This window comes from Pholcus phalangioides, unplaced genomic scaffold, assembly GCF_987345545.1.
Source record: "Pholcus phalangioides strain wild (caught in Gottingen) unplaced genomic scaffold, Ppha-v1.0 ptg000042l_1, whole genome shotgun sequence".
Taxonomy (NCBI): Eukaryota; Metazoa; Arthropoda; class Arachnida; order Araneae; family Pholcidae; genus Pholcus; species Pholcus phalangioides.
Window position 1 is genome coordinate 16,235,339 of NW_028301628.1, and position 23,976 is coordinate 16,259,314.

At 39.3% G+C, this 23,976-nt stretch overlaps 1 protein-coding gene across 4 annotated transcripts in view; it reads left to right on the forward strand.

Moving 5' to 3' along the window:
- Tdh (L-threonine dehydrogenase) overlaps positions 1–23,976 on the forward strand; it is a 310,905-nt gene that overhangs the window by 79,160 nt on the left and 207,769 nt on the right. For all 4 annotated transcript variants that reach the window (XM_089255433.1, XM_089255431.1, XM_089255434.1 and 1 more), the window contains one exon: positions 16,955–16,997. In XM_089255433.1, coding sequence (XP_089111559.1) covers positions 16,955–16,997 — 43 coding nt within the window. The remainder of the gene's footprint in view (positions 1–16,954; positions 16,998–23,976) is intronic.

A 23,976-nucleotide genomic window follows, 5' to 3' on the forward strand; every position in this document is an offset into this window, starting at 1 on the left:
CCCCCCCCTCCTCCAGTTTTTTGAAATTTTCGGATGCCTTAATGTTTCAAATCACGATATATCATTTTTAAAACATTGAGTTAAAACACAAAAAAAAAGAAGAGTGAAACCACTGACTTATTAATATATTGTTTTTATCTAGCACTCAAAGCATTCTGTACAAATCACCTCTCTCGATGCACATTTTCCGCACACTGGTTTTTTACATTGCGTACAAGATTGAAGTGTTTTATTGTCTTTGCAGTTCCTTTTTACTTTGCATTTCTGTCGTTTTTTGTCTCCGTCAATAGGTGTTTTGCATATTATCACATTTTGAATTCTAGTTTTCGAGCTGAAATACTCAGCATGGAGTTCTTCACATAACTGCAATATGTAAGTTCTTCGAGTGATTTTTTTTCCTGTCACTTGTTTGTACAAAATCCAAGCATTTATTGCTGACATATCCAAAATGTTAGAAAATACATGCATTGGCCAGCGACAACTTCCAGTCTTGGTCGTGTATAATCACACCATTTGATCCACAATGTCGACCCCATATTTAGTTTCGTTATAGAAGGCAACCATTTCTGGGGTCTTTTTTTCGTTTTTGTTGAAAGTTACATCAGTATGAAGTGAACTCAGAACTAGGGTATTTTTTCCCCCTGATAGGATGTCAGCGTGATATCAGTTCCAGTTTTGAATACGATCGACGAGTATAGATCTTGTTTTCCTGTCTTTGCAGTTGGTGGCACCTCACGACGGTCTTTTCTAAGGGTCCCAACCAAGCTTGTTGATTTTGATTTCAAAAATGCACATAATCTCAGCGATGTAAAATAATTATCGGTTATGTTTTGACCTTTTCTCCTAGATAAGGTTCGACTAATCGAATTACAACATGCTCATGGACATTTTGATTTGCTGGTCTGGTGTTTTCTGCTCCAGTGTAAGGAAATCCGTTTAGAATATATTTGGAGTCAACGCTGGCAAGAAGCCAGAATTTTATCCCAAAATCATCTGGCTTACTTGGGATATACTGTGTAAATGAACATCTTGCTTTTGAGAGTAAAAGTTGTTCGTCGACAGTTAGATTGGGTCTGGGTATGTAGCAAGCTACACTGTTTTCTATGAATGAATTCCGTAGTGAAGATGCAAGAGCAAATTTATCAGTTTTCAATCTTTCAGATTTCAAATCGAATGTCATGAATTTCAAAATTTCTTTGAAACGATCTCTTGTCATTGTTTGTGAAAAAAATGGAGGATCCCAAACCGACGACCACTGTTAACGCTTCTAGATGGCAGCAGCATACCGTTAGCGAGTGGCCGTTGCCTTGTATGGCTGCGCGTGCAACAGAGTATCATCTCCGCGATCTAACCGACAGCAACGTAGCTCATGTATCGTTTTCCCTCTCATGTTTCAATAAATTCAGTTAACTTCATCTTGAATTGTCCTTTAATTATCGATGGTTCGTTTATCGGAATATTCAGTGCTACTTACCTAAGACCCATCCTGAAAATCACGCCACAAGATCGCGAACATTTATGGTGCCGAAACTCTGGAAGAAAAACGCAACCAGCGACAATGGTCTTCAGATGGAATCTTTGGTAAAGAAACAAAGTTCGGTGAAAGGCAAGATCACACGGCTTTGCAACATCAAGTCGAAGCTCGCCAGCGATGATCTCCCATGGCATCAGTTGGAAATCTATCAAGATCAAGCCAAAGAACTGTGGACGGAGCTCAACAACGCCTTGCACGATGAAATTGTCATCTTGTAAACGGATGAACATCTGGTAACCCACGAAGCGGAATTCAGCAATTTGGCAAGTCGGATCGACGATCTTCACTTCAGTATGGCCCAGGCATCAGGATCGACGAAACAATCAGGTGCTGTAAATTCAGAAGCTAGTTCTGTGCGCTTACCAAAAATTGAACTGCCTTCGTTCAGTGGCGAACTTAACGATTGGTTGCCATTTCGCGATATGTTCACAACGACCATCGATCAACATAAAAGTTTAAGTGACATTCAAAAGCTACAATATTTGGAACTATGTGTCAAGGGAAACGCCGCTCAAGTAATTCACGCAATCCTGCTCGCAGGGAGCAATTACGACAAAGCATGGACGCTTTTGTACGATCGGTTCAACAACGAAACTGAAATTGTTCAGGCAAGTCTGGACAAGCTTCTGGACAAGCTATCTGGACGTCGGCTTCTAGATACCACAAATCAATGCCTGGAAGCTCTACAATCGCTCCAGCAACCAGGACAACATTGGGACAGTATCCTGATCTACTTCCTGTCCAAGAAACTGAATCCGGAATGTTTGTGCCAATGGTTTCTTCATTCGCAGGGGGATAAGAAACTTTTCACTTTCAGTGAATGGCGGAAATTCATCTACAATCGAGCTCGCGCTCTTGCAGCTGTCAGCACAAGCAAACCATCAGGTTCAGCCAAGTCGAAGACGCAAGGTCACCAGACGAATTCATTCGAATCACGAAAATCAGTGTTGATAAATCATGGTGTTTCTAGCACATGTGTGGTTTGCAAAGGAAACCACCCCATCTTCAGATGTTCAAAATTCCTCGACCAGAGTGTTTCAGCTAGAAAAGCTTCGACTTTGTTTCAACTGTTTAGGATCATCACATATGGTTCAGAGTTGCTCTGCAGGACACTGCAAAAACTGCAACGGTTCACACAACACACTACTGCATGTAGCGGATGTCGATACCACAATGACTGTCAAAACGACTTCAGTCTTTTCGTCACAGTTGTCGCGTACAAGGAAGACATACACTTCCAGTTGTGTCATCTTGCCGACGGCCATCGTCAAAGGGTTTGACAAAATGGGTCAAGCTCACACATTCAGGGCACTTCCCGACTCTGGCCAATCAAGTTTCATCCGGGAGGCATGCGTTCAAACACTAGGTCTCCGATGACATAATTGTAACTTAAATTTCTCTGGATTATCGTCAACTAAGCTTGGCAAGGTAAGAGGACTGGTTCATTTCAACATATCTTCATGTGACAACGAATCGACTGAACTGGTTAATGCTTTTGTGTTGCCCAAAATAACTTGCAATTTGCCGCAAACAAACATTTCTTCAAGGGGGTTGACACAGTTTAAAAACTTGAAACTAGCAAATAAACATTGTTTCCGTACTGGTCCTGTAGATGTACTATTGGGTGCAGATGTTTTTGGAAAACTATTGTTGCCTGGACAAGTAGCATCTCATGATGGTTCACTTCATGCCCTCGAGACAGTGTTCGGTTGGGTCATCTCGGGAAGGTATATACCACAGACATACCGAGACCTGTTTCAACAACACTTCTGGTACAAAGTACAAGCTTCGATCTCAATAAGTTCTGGGAATTGGAAGAAGTCCCACAAACTTCATTGTTGACAGCCGAAGAGCAAGCATGTGAAGAACACTTCGACACAACCCACACACGTAATTCATCGGGAAGATTCATCATCAGGCTTCCTTTCAAGAACATCGATGGAAAATTGTCATCATCCAGAGACGTAGCTGAGACACGACTTCTACAAAATGAAAGGCGTTGGAGACACCAGCCAGAAGCTCAGAGAATGTACCGTGAGTTCATGCAACAGTATGAGACTCTGGGACACATGAAACAGCTGGAGGTGACAATCAAGACAAGTACTACCTACCTCACCATGCAGTTATGAAGCCTGAGAATCAAGCCAAGTTTCATGTGGTTTTTGATGCTTCAGCAAAATCATCATGGGGTTTGTCACTGAATGATAAGCTGATGGTTGGACCAACATTGCAAGACGATATTGCCACACTTCTTCTCCGCTTCCGAACTCACAAAGTCGCAATGACAGCAGATATTGTCAAAATGTATCGTCAGATACTTGTTCATCCGGGCGACGCGAAGTACCAAACAATCTTGTGGAGGGAATCGCCAGATATACTCATCAAGGGGTATCAATTGCTGACTGTGACATACGGAACTGCATCAGCACCTTACTTAGCTACCAAGTACCTGCAGCAGTTGGCTGAGGATGAAAAAGATGAGTTTTCCAGAGCTTCTGCCATAGTCAAGCAGGATTTTTATGTAGACGATTTGCTCACTGGAGCAGATTCAGTCGAGGTAGCTATTCATATTCAGCAGGAAATCATTAAACTTCTTCAAAATGGTGGATTCGTCATAAAAAAGTGAGCATCAAATGAAGACATTCTTGTATCTCTACCGGATGACTTTCGTGCGACAAGTACTATGTTCAAAATAGAGACTGACATCAAAACTTTGGGCATTTTATCGAAGCCAAAGGATGATGTATTTGTTTTCAATTCAAAATCACCACCGGCAAATATGCAACAGTGGACCAAGCACTCTGTTCTATCACACACATCTCCAAGGTGTTTGACCCACTTGGATGGCTGGCTCCTGTTGTAATCAATGTCAAAATTCTAATACAAGCAATGTGGAAAGCTGAACTGTCTTGGGATGAGAAATTGCCAGAAAACATTCACAATCGATGGACAGTATTTTATGAAGACTTCAAGCAAGTGGAGGACATTCAAATTCCAAGATATATGATGCAAATCTCTCCACATATGTTAGAAATTCACGGTTTCAGCGATGCATCAGAAAAGGTGTACTCCGCGGTTGTGTACATTCGAACAGTTTCCAGTGAAGGAGTTGCGAAGGTTCAATTAGTAACAGCAAAGACACGAGTGGCCCCTGTGAGGCCAACAACCTTGCCTCGACTTGAACTTTGTGGAGCAGTGCTGCTTGCAAGACTCACCAAGTTTACATGCAGTGCACTACGTCTAGTCAACACAAACATGGTGCTGGACTGACTCTACAATAGTTCTCACTTGGCTCTCTTCACATCCAAGCCGGTGGAAGACGTTTGTGGCTCATCGAGTGACAAAAATTCATGAGCTCCTCCCTGGGGGTCATTGGAATCACATTGATGGAACCAACAATCCCGCTGATTGTGCATCACGAGGAATACTGGCCACCAAATTGAAGGCATTTTCCCCTATGGCGGTATGGTACAGAGTTTCTTTCCAATTCAGGTCAGCTAGCAAACCGGTGTTGTGCAGCTCCGTGAATGAAGTTTTGACTGAGGAAAAGAAAAATATTTCTTGCAACCAATCTGTGTTTGTTGGTATTGCACATGACATGGAAATTATCGACAGGTTTTCCTCACTTACTTCTCTTCAGCGAGTCACGGCATATGTCTTCAGATTCATAGACAACTGCAAACTTGCTGCACCTGAAAGGAGCACAGGGTTTCTTACCAGTCAAGAGCTGACACATGCATTATGTATATAGGTCAGGGGAGTTCAAGAAGTAGAATTCAAATCAGAATTGTCTTCATTGAGAAAATCAGGAATTCTACCTTCAAACTGCAATATTCTCCAGTTGAATCCATTCATTGGCGATGATGGAATTATCAGGGTGGGCGGAAGATTGCGACATGCACATTGGCTGGGAAGTCACAGACATCCAATTCTTCTTCCAAAAGAGCATCATTTCACTCAGTTGATTATCCAGCATTATCATACAATGCATTTGCATGATGGACCTCAACTTCTCCAGTCTTGCATCCAACAGCAATTCTGGATTGTTTCTGGAAAAAGTGTCTTCCGGCAATTTGGGAGAAAATGTATAACCTGTGTTCGCTATCGTGGCGCAACAGCTCCTCAAATCATGGGCGACCTACCGGCAGCAAGAGTAACACCATCTCGAGCATTTCTTCACTGTGCTGTCGATTATGCAGGACCTTTTACCATCAGGATGTCGAAGGCATACCTGGTACTTTTCGTATGCTTCTCAACCAAAGCTGTGCATTGTGAAGTTGTAAGTGACTTGTCAACAGAGGCATTCATCGCCACTCTGAAACGATTCATTTCCAGGAGAGGAAAGCTGAGTGATATATACGGTGACAACTTCGTGAAAGCTGACAAGGTGCTAAGAGAGTTTGTTCATCTGTTTTTATCTCGCACTCATAACGAACGTGTTTCCAGTCATCTCACCGATGTCAGAGTAAACTGGCATTTCAATCCTCCAGCATCTCCACACATGGGAGGTCTTTGGGAAGCTGGAGTGAAAGCTGTGAAATACCATCTCAGGCGAATCACTTCCAACATACAGCTAACATTCGAAGGGCTGTATACCTTGTTGTCACAGATTGAGGCATGTCTTAATTCTCGTCCTCTCTGTGAACTTTCAAATGATCCAAACAACGTGTCTGCTCTCACTCCTGGTCACTTTATCATAGGTGGTTCGTTGACAGCATTGCCCGAGCCAGACTTCACACAAACAAAATTCAATTGGCTCACCCGTTGGCAGTTGGTACAGCGCCTTCTGCAACATTTCTGGAATCGTTGGAGAGCTGAGTATCTTACTCAGCTACAGCATAAAAGCAAATACACTGCTGGCCACCCAAATTGTAACACCAAGAAAGACAAGAGATATCGCAACAATATTTATTTTGTAGATAACATGTTGACCAAGCATCAAATGATTAAATTTATAGACTTCTGTGAAGTGTGGTTCCTGCCAAAATCAGTAGCCAGAATAGCCGCCATTGTTGGAGATCACCGCTGCCACACGCCTCGGCATTGATTCAAAGAGACTTTGGATGTGTTCTTGGGGTACAGCAGACCAAGCAGCTTCCATGCATTGCCAAAGTTGATCTGGTGTGGCAAGTGGGGATGTAATCTGGGTCAATCGTTGAGCAACCACGGACCACATGTTTTCTATCGGCGAAAGATCCGGAGAGCGAGCTGGCCAGGGAAGCAATTCAATCTGGCGATTGACGAAGAACCTTTGGACAATGCGTGCCACGTGTGGTCGCGCATTATCCTGTTGAAATATGGCTGTGGGCAAGCCCTGAAGGTAAGGAAGGACAACTGGCTCTAACACCTCGGAGATGTAGCGCTGGCTTTTTAAAGTACCGGCAATGCGTACTAGAGGAGTGCGAGAGTGATATCCAATACCGCCCCATACCATAATACCCGGTGCAGGACCAGTGTGGCGGTGCATAACGCAGCTGTTCAGCATCCTCTCTCCACGGTGTCTCCAGACTCGAATCCGACCATCGTGGCGTTGCAGACAGAAGCGTGACTCGTCAGTAAAGACAATTTCATTCCATTGTGCCGTCCACATCCTTCTTTCATCGCACCATTGGCGGCGGAGATGTCTGTGGTTCTGCGTCAAGGGTAGACGAAGCAATGGACGTCTTGCGGACAGACCACTCTGCTGTAAACGGCGTCGAATGGTACGCGCAGACACTGGATGATGCGGTACAGACTGAATGTGCTGTGCTATGGTTCGTGATGTGGCTGAGCGATCCGTCACTGCCATACGCACAATACGCCTGTCATCACGTGAAGTGGTGCACTGAGGTGGATGCAATCGAACACGTCGGTCCGTCGTACCCTCCTGCATCCAACGATCACATATCCGCATTACAGTTGTTTGGTTTCGTCCAACACGACTACCAATTTCCCTGAAAGATAATCCACAATCTCGGTAGGCCACTATCCTTCCTCTGTCGAACTCGGATACTTGATCAAAAGATGATCGCTGTTTTCTACGAGGCATAATTGATCGTTTTTTTGAAAAAACCACAAGAAAAACACAATTGCCGTACTTCAAATCGTCGAAATCTCCAAGTCTTAAATAGCGCTTTGAAGTGGCGCCACAGGCGCGCGTGATGTGCGTCTGCGCTGAAATTCTAATCATTTGAATATCTCACCTCCGCTAATGCATGTTGTAAATTTCATATTATTTGCATGCTTCCTTCAGGGTGTTGCATTTACGGTGGCCAGCAGTGTAGTTGAAACCGAAAGAAAATCTCACTCTGGGTGATCTCGTTCTAGTGAAAGAAGATCGTCTACCACCCTTGCAGTGGAGGCTTGGTCGAGTGACCGAGTTGTTTTCAGGATCCGACGGGATCGTAAGAGTTGTCTCTATCAAGTTCAAGGAGGGGACATTTAAGAGAAATGTACAAAAAATTTGTCGTCTGCCAGTTGACAACTAGTATAACTGCTCGATGTTATATACTTATATATCATGTTTTTTCTTGTATTTTGAATTTTTATCGTTATATCATATATCACATTTGTTGGATTTCATGTACAATAGCATATGTTTCTGCGCATCTATACAATTTGCACATATTTTTGTTGTAATTTTCACATGCAGCTGTCATTGTATTTCATGTAAACATGTCAGTATTGAAACGATGTTTCGAGGTGGGCGGCATGTTGATGCCCCTAGATGGCAGCAGAATACCGTTAGTGAGCGGTGCGCACGCAATGGAGTATCATCTCCGCGATCAAACCGGCAGCAACGTAACTCATGTATCGTTTTCCCTTTCATATTTCAATAAATTCAGTTAATTTCAATTTGAATTGTCCTTTAATTATCGATGGTTCGTTTATCGGAATATTCAGTGCTACTTACCTAAGACCCATCCTGAAAATCATGCCACAAGATCGTGAACAACCACAATGAATTCAGGGGAAAGTTTTTTTGCAGCGTATATACCTCTTGCGTACATAATGGATATCGTCGCATCCAGTTCAGGCAAAGAAACTGGCCAAGAAGTTTCATTTAGATGATGTTGAGCTTCAGCTTCTGTATATTTCTGTATATGACGCATCATTTTATCGCTGAAAATAAGGCACCACAAACTTGGAACACTTTCATTTATGTTTTTTGGACGCATAAAATGTGGGGGCCTTGACGATGGGGATGAATCTTTCTTACACATCTCAGGATACGTTACTTTTTTGAGAAATAGATCTGATAGGAAAGGGGTGGAGTGTTGAAATCATTTTTGAAGGCTAGAGAGTGTAACATGCAGAGAAGTGATATTGAAACTATATGGGTTGAGCTTGAGAACAAAAGACATCATAAACTTATTGTTGGGGTTTGTTACAATCCACCGAATAGGGATCCAAACTACATCCCCAAATTGCATGATGAAATTTCCTACATGTGCAAGCGTAAGAGGGTTCTCATACTAGGGGATTTCAATTACCCAGGTATTGATTGGGAGAAACTTTCATCTAGAGATCAGTATGAAAAAGACTTTCTTAAGTTGGTGCTCGAAAATTTTTTGTATCAGCATGCATCAGAGGCCACTAAGGGCACTGCTATTTTGGATTTAGTTCTTGATAGTTCTGAGGATCTTGTTGAACATGTTTAGGTGGGGGAAGAGTTTTCGTCCAGTGATCATCATATAGTCAGACTTCACTAACTTTTCCTCGGGTAAGGTTGATAGCAAGACTGGTTCCTTGTTTTCGAAGAACTAACTTTGATGTTTTGAGAGGAAGGTTAGCGGAAGTTTTCAAAGACCGGTTGAAATCAGTAGGTGTGGTAAGTCAATGGGAAGAATTTAGTACAAAGCTGTCCTCTGTTTTGCACGACGTCATACGCGTTGCTCGAAAAAAGCATGTTTGTACATCGCACCCTCTATGGTTCACGGATAGTGTGCGTAACCTTTATCTTGAAAAGAAAATAGCATTTAGAGAGTATAAAAGTGGACGCTGTGACCTATCATTGTTTACTGATAAAAGAAGAGTGTTGAAGAAAGCGATAAGGGATAGTAAAAAGAAAGTTGAATCTAGGTTGGCAGATAACATTGGCTCTGACCCAAAATCATTGTATGTAAGGATATGCATTGGATGTAAGGGGACAGTTGACCCCCTCTCGATAGGAGGGGATTATGTACCTCGAGGTTAGAGAGCAATGTAGGCATATGTAGTGCTTTCAATGACTTTTTCGCTTCTGTTTTTAATGGAGATAATGATATTCGATATACGTGTGTTGCATGGGGTAATAAAACCCTCAACGATATTCAAGTAGAAGACGTGGAGGTCCTAAATCTTCTAAGAAATGTATGTGCAACCAAAGCACCAGGAGCAGATATCTATCCCAGGGTCCTCAGGGAATGTGTGCTAATGAATTGTGTGTTGGGGCCAGTCGCACAGATATACAGGAGTAGTGTTGCTGAGGGTATCGTCCCAAGGGATTGGAAACTTGCTAATGCTGTTCCGATATTTAAGAAGGGTAATGGAGAAGCTGTGTCCAATTATCCTCCAGTGAGTTTGACAAGCTCCCTCTCAAATTTTAGAAATTGTCAAAAGGCAGTTTTTGAAGTGGATAGACGAGAATAATTTATTGTCGGATAATCAGCATGGGTTCAAGAAGGGGAAGTCATGTGTAACTAACCTCCTTTGCTTCTATGATCACGTGAGTAAGGCTTTGGGTAAGAGCAAAAATGTAGATGTTGTTTACCTTGATTTCCAAAAGGCATTCGATCGGGTCCAACATGGTAAACTCTTGAAGCGTTTACACGAGATTGGAATTGGGGGCAACTTGCTGAATTGGATAGAATCATGGTTAAGAGATAGGTCGCAACGAGTTATGGTGAACGGGGAATTCTCTGGTTGGACAGACGTCACAAGTGGAGTTCCTTAGGGAAGTGTCCTTGGCCCCATACTTTTTTCCCTTTTTATCGACAAACTCGATCAGGGTATTGATGGGATTACTAGCAAATTTGCAGATGATGTGAAGCTAATGGGGGTAATCAGGAATGAAAGCAATAGAGAGTTGCTCCAGACCAACTTAAACAGGATTGCAGCATGGCCAAATGAATGGAGCATGACGTTTAGCCTTGATAAGTGCATGGTCACTCATTTTGGTTCGAACATCCCACGGTTCTCTTACGAGTTGAATGGTGTCACTATCCCGGATGCAACTAGGGTCACCGATTTGGGAATTCTCATTGACGAGCGGCTTAGGTTTTCTGAACATTGTTCAGCGGTGGTCAAAAAATCGGATAGAATGCTTGGTCTCATTTTCAAAACAGTCTCTTCGCGTTCTCCTAAAGTCATTCTTCCGCTTTTTCGACGCTTAGTTCGTCCTGGACTAGAGTATGCTGTAAGGTTTTGGAGACCATACCTACAGAGGGACATAGACTTGGTTGAAGGGGTGCAGAGAAGAGCTACGTGTGTCCTTATTGGCACACGGGGCTTGAGTTATGAAGAGAGACTTAATTTTTTGAATATGTTTACGCTGGATGAACGCAGGTGTTGAGGAGATATGATCGAAGTGTTCAAAATTTTCAATGGGATGGTTAGGATGGCCATGAACTTTTAGTATACTGTCAATCAACTGCTTTTACAAGGGGACACCAGTATCGATTGGTGAGGGACAATGTGAGGTTATGGGTTTTATACTCAAAATTTTAATTACTGAGAAAAAAATCTATTTTGATAGTTTAAATTTTCTGATCTGCCCAAAATTTTATTCCAGATGAAAATTCTCATGCAGCATCTGTTAATACACTAATTAAACTCATTTGTTTTCACCTAAAAATTTCTTAGCTCAGGGTGTATAAATCCACAGAGTTTTAAAGAGTATTTTCAACTAAAGCAGAGCTGACAAGACTTGATACCAAAAGCATTTGTTTTGCACGTTTAAGTAAATCTTCAATTGGAAAACCATTGCATTATAAATGCTAGTAAATACACCATATCATAGTACAAAAGTAAGAATAACTATGTTTGACTAAGGATAAGTAATAGGAGTTTCTTAGATATCGTTTACATTGCCAAATTAAACAGTATTATTGTCCTACAATTTAGTATTTTGATCGTTAGATATATTTCAATGTTATGCACAATAAGAGTATTTTTTTAAGTATCTGTGATTATCTAGATAATGTAATAACAAAAATAAACATTGCATATGTGATATAATAAACTTTTTTAAGCACTTACCTGTTGTAAAAAGAGTACAGCAGCTAGTTTATATCAAAGTACCTATATAAGCAGTTAAAGAAATTTTCGAAGTTAAAGAACCATCTTGAATCGGGGAATGTCAAATGATTCCATAGTTTTCCCTTCAGTGTTTGTTATGCTTTATTCAGTCACTTTAAACATTACATGTAATTAACGTGTGTATTTCTAATAGGAATTTTTACATTGAAAAGCAATATTTGAGGTTTTTGATGTGATGGTTTAAACCAGTGGTTCTCAACCTTTTTTTCTCCATGGCCCCTTTTCACCCATTTCTCATACCTGTGGCCCCCCTTGCGAACATGAATAATTTTCTACTACTCCCCCCCCCCCCCCCCCCCGTTTTCCCAATAGAAGATAGTTATTCAAAAATTGTCTGAAGTATCTTCGCAACATCCAGTTGTTAAAACCTTAGATATGTTTGAATTTAATTTGATTTGATTAATTTTTAATTTATGAAAATAATGAAAAAGCAAAACAAACATAATAGAATACAGTAAAAAATTGAATAAATTATTTTCAATCACTGTAAACTCTGCGCTTGAAGACGGCACAATGTCATCAAGTTACTGGACTGGATGAAATTTGTATTATTTCCAAATTCGTTTTTTTGTGTGTGTAAATGATTATGGTTTCTTGGAGAAATGTTAGTTGTAGCTTCCAAAATACGCATTCTTATAATGATAAAAATCGCAAAAAGTGGTAGCAAGCAGTTTTATTAATTTTATTATCTTCATGCGGATAAAAGTAGTAATAAGGGAGTAGCCACACAAATGAATCACAACTGAAAAGTTCAACCTTTCACATCGTTTTCAACAATAATACATGTATCAAGGATATAGGTTCATGTTGAAGCCCTACTATGAATTTAAAAAAATGAACTAAAATACGTGTGCAATTTTTTTGAATATTTGTTTGAACCATTCATTCCAGAGAAACCATGTACGCAGTGACAAAGCTGTTCATGTGAACATAATAATGATTTATTATCAGGATTTGAAGCCCATCGGAAAATATAAATCAGATTTTCAAATAAGAAAATTATCAGTTTGTTGACTTCAATTTCAATACAGTGAAAATCTGATATTTCGTTGGATGACAAGGACAAGCTACCTTCAAGTGGCCTTTTAGTTCATAATATGGCCACTGTCTCGCAGGCGGACGAAGCAACGTGCAAGTTGGCTTAAACACAGGGCAATATTTCACATAAAAGTCTGTACTATATTTAATATACAGGGTGCATAGGTAATGGGGCATATGACATTTTGCTGGCGAACCATTGGTCTTAAAAGCATACTTCCAGTTGGAAAAAGTACCCAAATGTGTAGTACTCAGATATTTGATTCATGTTGCCAGGAGTTACATGGTTATTAAAATAAAAATGTTAACTCTTCATGCGGACACCCTGTGTCCCAAAACCCAATGTAAAAGTTGTTTCCCGGTCTCCAACCAAAAAATTCAATGTTTCTAAGTGCAATATTCACCGAGATATTAGAAGAAAGTTGGAAAAAAAAAAAAACCAGCATTAAATATGGGGAAACCATTTTATCCGTTGCTGTTTTTTCCCAAATTTCTTCAATTTTTCGAATTCGCATATCTCGGTGAATTAGAAACGTGAAATTATTTTAGTTGGCATCAGGAAAGACAGTGCAACAACTTCTTAATTGGGTTCTTTGGCACACGGGGACGGTATAAAAAGTTTTACTTTATAACTATACAACCCCTTACGACATGGATGACATATCTGAGTTAGACAAGTGATTTGGATACTTTTTCTCGTTGGGTATGCCTCTAAGACTAATGGCTCACCAGTAAAGTGTCATACGCCCTGTTACCCATGAGCCTGCATATACATGTAAAAAAATAGTTTGGGACGAAAAAAGTCGACTCTCGTTTGCACTAAAATAATTGAACTTCGGCAATTTGATCTCAAAACAGTCCTTTTTATAATGATTGTCTTTTTTACTTTTATAAATTTAGGAAGGAAACAAAAAGGAAGGGTGGATAGAAAAAAAGGAAAATGACCAAGAGGGGCTCGGTTGTGCGTAAATGTTTCGAAATTCCATTTGTGCACAAGGGGATTCGTGCCTCCCTCTCAGTTTTATGACAAAATTTGACATTTATCAGACGTTTGACTACGGTCATGATTAATCTCTATATATAGCTTTCAATATTAAAATATTTCATTTATACGAAGAACAATTTCAATTATTACATTTTCATTTTGATTCGATACTTACATTATATATATTATATCTCAACAAGGCTATGACCACAGTGTCAAGGGACGCTGTTTAGAGCGCATGGACGCTAGTGTTCATCTTCGGATGGAATCTAACTTTCGGAAGATTATGATGCAGATTTTATAGTTGATATTTTTTCCTCCGTATATTATGATCCGTCCATTGACGAACATTTATTATGTGTGAATTTATATGTGCAATCTGTATGTAATATTTTTATTTATTATCCTGAAGATATAAAATTTCCAGACATGCCCATCCTCCGGGAACGCTTCGATATCTCAATGAGATGGGAAGCGGGGTGTGTTTGGTCTTCAAAGGTCAAAGGCCAGTAGTAGGCCAGCAGCAGGCTTAAGTAGTAGGTCAGTTAATTAATAGGAAGCATTGCAGTATCGATTAAAAAATTTTAAAGGTGTAGTGTCAATCTTAGAGGAAGTCCTAATACATTATCTTCTTGGATTGCATATAGACACCAATTAACAAACCAAATGACGTTAAGACCATCTTAAATATGTTTAAAATTATGTTTTTCCTGTTAAATTGAAAGGAATGGCATATGAACACTTGCGATTGAAACAACAGTAATTTTATGCAATTAGTTTCTTGAGTTATACAGCAATGTAGTTATAAAATTAAATTTCACGGGTATTTTTTCCCATGTATGATTTGGTCTCTTGGAGTTCGTTATAACTGAATTCGACTTAATTTGTTTTCAGCAGAGGCAATGAATTGGCATCCCCTCAAAATTCATAAAAAAATACCCCAGAGCAATCATTCTTTATTCGATTTTTATAAGTATATTCCCCATCAGACCATTGCTGTAGATAGCTTTGTGCTAAACTAGATGGCTATCCGTCTGTAATTGCATGAAAACGATGGGTTTTTTTACAAGCTTTCATTTTTCACTCATCGACTTCTTGGATTGCATTTACTACCAGCACTCAAAAGAATGTCAATGAATGGTCAACAAATCTTTGTCTGCTTTCTTTATGGCAGCCCTCTTTGAATGAAAAGTCTTAGAACACACAATTTTCTGTCTTCACAGTTACTCCATTTTGCTGAAACCTCTTCTATAGTTTGTGTCAGGGCCTACTATCACCCCCAAGTCGTAAAACCACAGAGATTACATGAACCATTTTTTTTTTTTTTTTATTTCCTTCCTCATGTTAATGTTACTTGAATGGGGAAAAATTACGAAAAAGATATTCTATGCATTTTGTTTCTAATTAAATTTTTTTAATCAGAGTGACAAAAAAAAATTTAATTTCATAAACTTCTTCGTGGCCCCCGTATCAGTAGCCGTGGCTCCCCTTTTGCGAGATTTTCATCCGTGGCCCCCTGGAATATCCTAGGACCCACCTGGGGCTATATGGCCCCCGGTTGAGAATCACTGGTTTAAACCACCAAGTATCAAATACCTGCCAACCCTGAAATTAGGTGAATGGATTTTAAACTTTCAATGAAATTTTTCCAGGTCTGATGGAAAGCTTCAGCTAGATATGCGATCTTGGTCAAAGGACCGATATAATTTTTCTAATTCATTTTACATGTGCATTGTTAAATTGTCATAGGCCTAATTCAAATTTATTAGAGATGTTAAAATTCGTTTGTCATATCTTGCATTGTAGTGCAAATGGTGAATACAGAAGGAAGACTGGTTTCTTCCGCTTGGAAGAAGCAGGGTCTGCATTTTTTTCAAGCAGAAGAGACTATCCAACTCTTCAAAAGACTGATGCTGTTATTAATTTGCATATATAATTACATTAGTAAATTAAATTTACTTAATGTCATAAAAATATACATTTGCTATATCTAAAGCATAAATTTTAACTTATATGACAAATTACTGAAGGAAAACCAGTTTCTCCTGGCTGTTTTTTTTCCATGATTTTTTACACTGTTCTTTGCGCTTCAGAAGAAACTCCAACCCTGCTTGTTCAGCAATGATTTCTGATTAAGAAACAATTTACAAAGCTGTTGCAATTTTGCCGGGGTTCATCCACAAATTGCCTGAAGTGATCGAGACAAAGAAGGGATACTGAAAAGGGTAAAAATTTTGTATAGAGAAGAGACTTCACGCTGATTAGATAGAATTAGGTACAAGATCTGTGTAATGAAGTACACTGGTCTACATGTCAAGACGAAAAAAATAGAACATCCTGAAATGGCATTTTGTAATTTTTATTATACTTGTCTTTATATTTACAAGTTTCAACATGCGTAGAAACAGTATTATTTAAAAAATTACAAGAAAATTATACCAACAGCCAACAACGTGCAAAAGCAGCATATGTTGTGATGAAAATTAAGAAAGTGTAAAGGGGAAAAGCATCATGACAGATAAAAGGGAGGCAGAAAAAAAAACTGGTTATCTTAAATAGAATTCGAACCAACAATCTTTGTAGTTATAGCCCTATGCTCTATGTACTACACTAATAGGGGACACTGGTTCCAGTTGTAATATAATGTATAAATTTTTAAACATCTGTTGGTCGGCAGAAAGTATGTTGATTCCCATTGACAATAGCAACATTTTTTTAATTAGGGCTTATTCCAATAAAACAGGCCTTTTATCATGGGTGCCAGAGCCTGAGGTCTGCAGTTATTTGATCCCACCCCCCCCCCAATATATTTTGTGGGGGAGGGGGGGCGCTAAGCTCCCAGTAATTAATACTCAATGCAATACATTCCTGCATACAGGCATAAATCCTGTATATATGAGACGACGGGAAACTTCAAGCCTTCCCCCAAATGTGTTCTTTATGTTCATGCCTCTGGCTATAATGGTGTTATATGATTCTTGATATTGAATTGTAAACATGTTTATCTTTTCATATAATGATTATGCAAAAGTCTATACATCTCGCATGAAGCATCAGTGTTTTAACTAGTGCTCGTAATGATAATCAGTATGTGTTTATTTTGCATTTGTTTTTTTTAGGCAGTTTAGGACAGCTTGGAAGTGGATTAGCTAAGCTTCTTAGGTAAGAAGTTTTAAGATTTATTGCGTGTATCTGTCTTTCCTTTTGAGAATGGATTCTATTATTATTATCAAACATGTAGTCACTCTAATTTTAGCTGGCATCACTAAAAAAAGAAACTATTTTATATGCATATTTTAGGGCTTATCAAATCCAGTCACTTTGAGGACAAAAAAAAATAACTATTGGCATCTGAAATTTTCCATGTGCCAGTCACTAAATTCTTGTCAGACTCAGGAATATACAAAATTTTTGAAATTTGTGTCATGTTTTCTAATATGTGAAGGTGTAGTCAAGTCTGAGAAAAGTAAACAAAAAAGTTTATTTTGGATTGCTAATATCAAAAAAAAAAATTATGGTTTTAAGAAATTTGGCTGGTGCCCCCCCCCCCCCCCATTCATCAAGCACTGGCAACTTTCATATACAGTTAAACCTCCTCCCAACAACAGCCATTAACGGGACCGTGAAAATGTTGCGGCTATTGGGAATGGTCATTTATTTTTGAAAAAATTAACTAAAATTTGCAATCTATATAAAATTATAATTTGTTCTGTAATGGATTATGAAAGTTATATAATTGATTATAGATTGATCATTTTTCAATTTTTCATTTCAATTTGATCATTTTTTCCACACCACGACCATTTTCTGCACACAAGGACTAATTAGATGGGGACCTAGAGTTTATTGCAGATTCCAAATGCCAGTCTTTTTTTAATATTCACTGAGAGGTTGGGATATACCAAACCTCGGTGTGGGACTCCCTGTGGTAGCAATCTTTTTCTGTGGTCATGCCCCATTTCTGTTGCACCCCTGTGTCTGGAACGTTTCTGACAAGACAAACCGGGTATCGAGCTCGGGACACCTCTAAACATCCTTTGGTACTTTAGGCGAGTATCATATCAACCTGGGCTACCTTGCCCTATATTACAATATATGATTATATTGATACTATAGTACATGTATTATGTAATAGTTATACCTCGGTTTTCATCAATAATCTGTTCAAAAACAATTGGCAAAATCTGGAACCGATGTAATTATTTTTCATATGAATCAATGTAAATCAAATTAATTCATTCCAGAAACTCTAAAATGATACCAAAAACTCATTTTATAGAGAATAAATATAGTGTACTAAAACATACCTGCCAACTGTTACGATTTTACTGTATTTAGTATGATTTTAGCAAGTTCGTACAATTATACACTTTTGTTTCTAAAAATGAAATTTTTTACTGAATATCTAATATTGACGTTTTTCTGCCTATGTTGCAAACTGATCGATGTCAGAAGCTTTCGATGGTCTTTTGGTCGACAACACTCCTCTGAACCAGTGGCTGATTCTTTAGCCTCTATTTGATAGATCAATATTTTCCAGAAATTCACATGCCATCCTAACCCTTTATGGTTTCATGAATTGTATAGTTTTATTATTTTTTTTATTCAGACTGAATTTTCTAAATGAACTTGTGTTAAAAATTGAGTTCATAATTCACACATTTTTGGTAGATTTACAATAATAGACAGTTATTTTTCTAATATTTGAGTATCGTAATAAAAATTCATCTGAAATTTATAAAATTTTTATTGAGTTATTCAGTGTCAAGAATTTTCAGGATGTTGACAAAATAATATTGCACTTATATAGTTCTATTCATATTGATTGTTCAGGTGACTAGAATGGCTATCTTTGAATTATAAATAACGGTTGATTTTCAACCCTTCAGCATCCATCAAATGAATTTTTATCTTTTTGATGTTTTCACGTGATCAGGGGACTGTGGCCCAGTGAGTGAAATCACATTTCATTTTAGATAATAAAAGTAGCGCAAAAATGTCAAAAGGTAGACAAGAGAACAAATTCAATTATTTTTTGATTTCCTCCTAATAAATTTTAGTATGGGGTACCCCAGTCCGTAAATTGGAAAACAGGCCATGTTACGCTCTTTTTAGGGATAGAGATCACCAGATTTGTAAGATTTTTTTCTTCTGAGGTTGACAGGTCTGCATGTTCGATGGAATTCATGTCTGGCGATCTAGGTGGCCGAATGAATGAATGAACACCAGAACTTTGCCACTGGATTTAACCCGTTGCCGAGATCTCTTCCAGCCCAGCTTCGTGGCAGAGTCTGGAACATTTTATTTTGTTTCAAAAAAAGAAAAAAAAACAAACTTTTACAACATATTTTCCTTGGACAATTGGGTACTGTCACAATTAACAAATTTTGTGGTGATTACAGACGAGATGGGATTAGGAGTTGGAGAAGTTTCATGGTTTAGTTAAGATGAATGTACACATATTAGGATGGAGGTATGTTTTAAAAGCAATTGAGCCCCCCCCCCCCTCCATGCCATCTCATCTGTTATCTTACACTTGCCATATTATATACATAGGATACAAAAAAGAAATGAGAATCTTCTAGTGAAATAAAATATATATATATATATATTTTCTATCTCCATCGGAGCGAGTCATCTCGCTTAACACCTTATTGGTGAGCAGATGGGTTTGATAACTTGCGAACTAGAAGCCGGCATCAGTTTTATTGGGTTGAGTTCACTCGCTCCTGTGGATTTAATGAAAATATACAAAATAGAAGTATTATGTGGGGAAATATATACAATTAGGGGGATCACCCGTGGCATCTCGCTTAGCACCTTATTCGGTGAGCAACATTAATATGACAATGTGAGTATGCACGTGTGTTGTGGACATGAAATGCATGAAAAACTTGAATAGAGAAAAGAGAAATACACATATACACACATTTATATACATATATATAACTGCCAGGTCAAGTCGCCCTAACTTATTTTGGTGAGCACTGTGGGCTTGGTTTAAATGGAGGATTGTCTGGAGAGAGCCTTAGCTAAGGATCAGCTTCGGTCTTGGTGTTTCGGTTGGCTCGATCTGGCTGTTTGTATTTAATAAAAAAATGAATATACAGTCGAATCCCGTTATAACGAACTCCAAGAGACCGGAGAAATCACTTCGTTATAACAAAATTTCGTTATAAAAGAATTAGATGTATTTGAATTTTTCCTACGTAAACTTGTTTGGGGGATTACAAAAGTGTTTGTGTTAAAACGAGATTTTCGCTATAACGGTACTCGACTGTATAAAAAATATAATAGCGGCATGAAGGACACTTGTGGTTATCACATTTACATCATTGTAACTGGAATGTCATAAAAATTCTTGTTCGGGTCCCGTTAGTACATGCTATATCTTGTACGTGTAATGATCATGTATTAGTAGTGGCAGTCATGTGGATATGATTTTTGTTGTTGTTTTTTTATCCATTTCTGTTTTTCTCCCCTTTATTTTTATAACATTTAAAACATTTTATAAATCTGGTGGACAGATTTTTTGTTTTTCGTTGGCGTGTATATATCTGACAAGGCTTGTAATCCTTGCTGCTGTGTTTTTGTTTTTGATTATTTGAGTGAACCATTGTTTTCGCAATATTTGTACATGTGTAGATGTTTTGCAAATTTGCACTCTGGTGCATAGTGAACAGGAGTACTCACTATAACCGCAGGCACATTTGTCTGTTCAGTGGCGTTTCCGTTCGTGTAGATATATAGGGAATGGGCCGTGTCCTGTTATGAAGATAGTCACCTCCCTATTCCAGTTTATACAAATACAACGCCACAACAGACAAAGTGCCCAACGAGGTGGCTGATAAAAAGATGCCCATGTGTGTTGTATGTGACTCGAGGGACAATTTTGTGCACTTTCCTAGCTGTTGTTCCTTGGTCCCACATTTGCTGCCATTTCTGGAGGGTTGCTTGTTTAAGTTGTCGCTTCAGGAGCGTTAGTGGGAAAGGGTTATCAAGTTTGTCACAGTTGATTGCAGCTTTGGCTAGAGATTCTGCTCTCTCGTTTCCAAGATTACCTACATAGGCCTCGGTCCAACCTAGGAAAATTTTTGGGTTATTTAATAGACGCCGCCTCAATACACGTACTATTGTGTTTCTATTTGTTGGATCTAGAAGTGCTTGATGGGAGGAGCGGCTATCAGTTATTATTAAAACTTGTTCTTCTGCTCCCGTTGCGTATTGTGCAGCTGCTTCTATCGATAACAATTCTGCTTGGAAGTTACTATTGTTTTTATCTAGCACTGCTTGTCACGTTTGTTTTTCTGTATTGTTTGTGTATACACAATAGGCTGCCCCGACGCCTTCATCGGTTTTGGAGCTATCTGTGTCAGGGTTGGGGTTTTGGACAGGACATGCAGGATAAACTGTCCAAAACTGTCTAAAACGTCCAAGTTTCGAAATGTTATGCGGAAACCTTTTGGATTTTTTGTTTTTTTTCATGATATTACCATATTACAAAAAATACTAGCAGAAAATAAAACTAAATAAAAAATATTTCAAAAAGGTGGTCATTTGTTTTTTTTCTAAGTAAACGTTCACCAAATTGATGGTTTTAAGTTGGAAATCTGATAGTAAATTAATATCACGTATATAACTGTTTAAATACACTATCTACCAATAAGTATTTGGACACCTGTGATAGAAAAGAAAAACTAACTTTATTCAAAATCAATAGTTGGTAGAGCCTCCACGAGAGGCAATTACAGCGTGAACCCTCCGGGGCATATTTTCCACAAGTCTGACGGCTAGTGGTATTTTCTTCCACTCAGCTTGGAGAAGACATGTCAGTTCCTTCACCGATTTTGGACAGGTAGGGCACCCCTTAATTCGGCGATCCAACTCGTCCCAGAGGTTCTCGATAGGGTTCAGGTCTGGGCAAGCCAGTCCATTCGATGAACCCCATTGGCACCATACCAAGCCTTGGTTAACCTCGCAGTATGACAGCTGGCATTGTCGTCCTGGAAGTAACAGGGGTCCACCCCGTAAAACTGCCACAACGTAGGAAGCACATTGTCATCCAAAATAGTGCAGTAGGCATCGGCGTTGAGCTTACCATTGTAACGTATTGGGATCCGATCCCTCTACGTTAATGGTGATCTTGTCGTTATGTGGGAAATTCCTTCTTATTTTAGACCCCAGGGACCTCTCAGTTACCGGAAACCACCCGAGGACCCACTGGCAAACCGGTAAGGGCCAGAATGTTCGCTTAGTTCATCAGTCGGCGGGTGGGGTCTTTCGGCTGTCGAACGAGAACGGGCCAGAGGTCGGGCTACTGATGCCCCACATAAATTAATTTCCCTCATGACGACGATGTCGCTATTTTCGTGGAGGGGTTTGGTCCAGAATATGTATAGTTGGGCGAGGCTTAAGGGTTTGCCCGGTTAATTATTATTATTATTATTTTTTTTATTAAAGAACCTCCTGGGGGAGTTGTTACAAGTCTCGTTGAATGGAAAATATAGTGTTGTACTCACTTATTTTTGGCGGGGGGCTGCAGACCTCCGTCGGAACAATTCATTTCTTATTGTCTTGTTGGTATTGTTTACATAATCGGGAGAGTCTGATCAGCTCTCCGGATTGTGTCATGTTGCCAGATTCCAATGTAATAATTAAATTGTAATGTTTATAATATAGTTACGCATGAATATGTAAATCCGATATTTTTGTTGAGGCGAAAAGGCCTTGCGAGGACATGTGGTCCCAAACTTCTTGTGAATTAGGAGTATAAATTCCTCCCTCTTTGTCTCTCACATTGCATTCATCTTTTGTTTGTTCTATTCAACTGAAGCCCTCTAGTAGGACGGTTCACCGTCTTGCTACCGTATCCATTGGCCTTAAACTGATTAGTTAAAATGCAATAATTTACATTGTTTGAATCCGTTTTCCGGCAGGTCCGGAATCGAAAATATTAAATAATCTTCACAGTCAAAGTTCTTCATTGCTGATCAAGGTGGTCCGGCCCTCAACCGAGAGGCCCCCTGGAGCTGATCAAGGTGGTTCGGCCCTCAACCGAGAGGCCCCCTGGAACTGATCAAGGTGGTCCGGCCCTCAACCGAGAGGTCCCCCGGAGCTGATCAAGGTGTTCCGGATCTCAACCGAGAAAACTTCTCTGATACTTGCGGGGAAAGGCTAACAACATTGGATGTCCGATCAATATACAAGTTGACTGTTGATGATCATCAATTGGTGAGCCAGTATCTTTACTGTTAACGTCAAATAGAGGGCTCCACGTTATACTAATCTATTGTTAAAATTGACTAACTTTATAATTAATTTGAATAAATAATATTTCATGCGAAAGTTTATTTGCAATTATTTTCCACTTGTCGTTTGCCACTTTATTACTGGATATTTCGAACTGGGCAAGCAACTCCCATAAGGGACGTTGCACCATGAATGGGGACCAAGGGTCCCAGTCCATACCAGGAGAAACACCCCCAGACCATAATTCCACCTCCGCCGTCTCTCACATTGCGTTCATCTTTTGTTTGTTCTATTCAACTGAAGCCCTCTAGTAGGACGGTTCACCGTCTTGCTACCGTATCCATTGACTTGACTGTTGGCACAATGCATTCTGGCAGAAGATGTTCTCCAGGCAGATGCCAGACCCAGACCCTGGCATCCGAACAGTAGAGGGTGAACCTTGATTCGTCGCTCCAAACAACCCGTTTCCACTGATCTACGGTCCAATTTTGATGTGCTTTGCATCACATTAACCGAGCAACGCGGTTGGACTTTGTGATCAAAGGCTTATGGGCAGCAGCATGACCATGAAAACCAATCAGATGTGTTGTCTCTCCCCTAGTGCTTGGTAGCCAGTTCCCATTAATACATTTAAGCCAGTAATCTTAACCTTCCCCCCATCGCGTTGTGTAACTTCCTACAGAGCTTGAGGTCTCCTTCTATAGGGAGAGCAACCTACAAGACCTGTATTAACCCAGGTCTAAACATATTCTAAACTAATTAGAATTTATTGAGAGACTTGAAAATAATTACGTATACTCCCATTTAAATTTACATTGAATTTATTTACATTATTATGATGATTCATTACAGATTACACAGGTACATGCACATTAATAATTAACTTTTACAG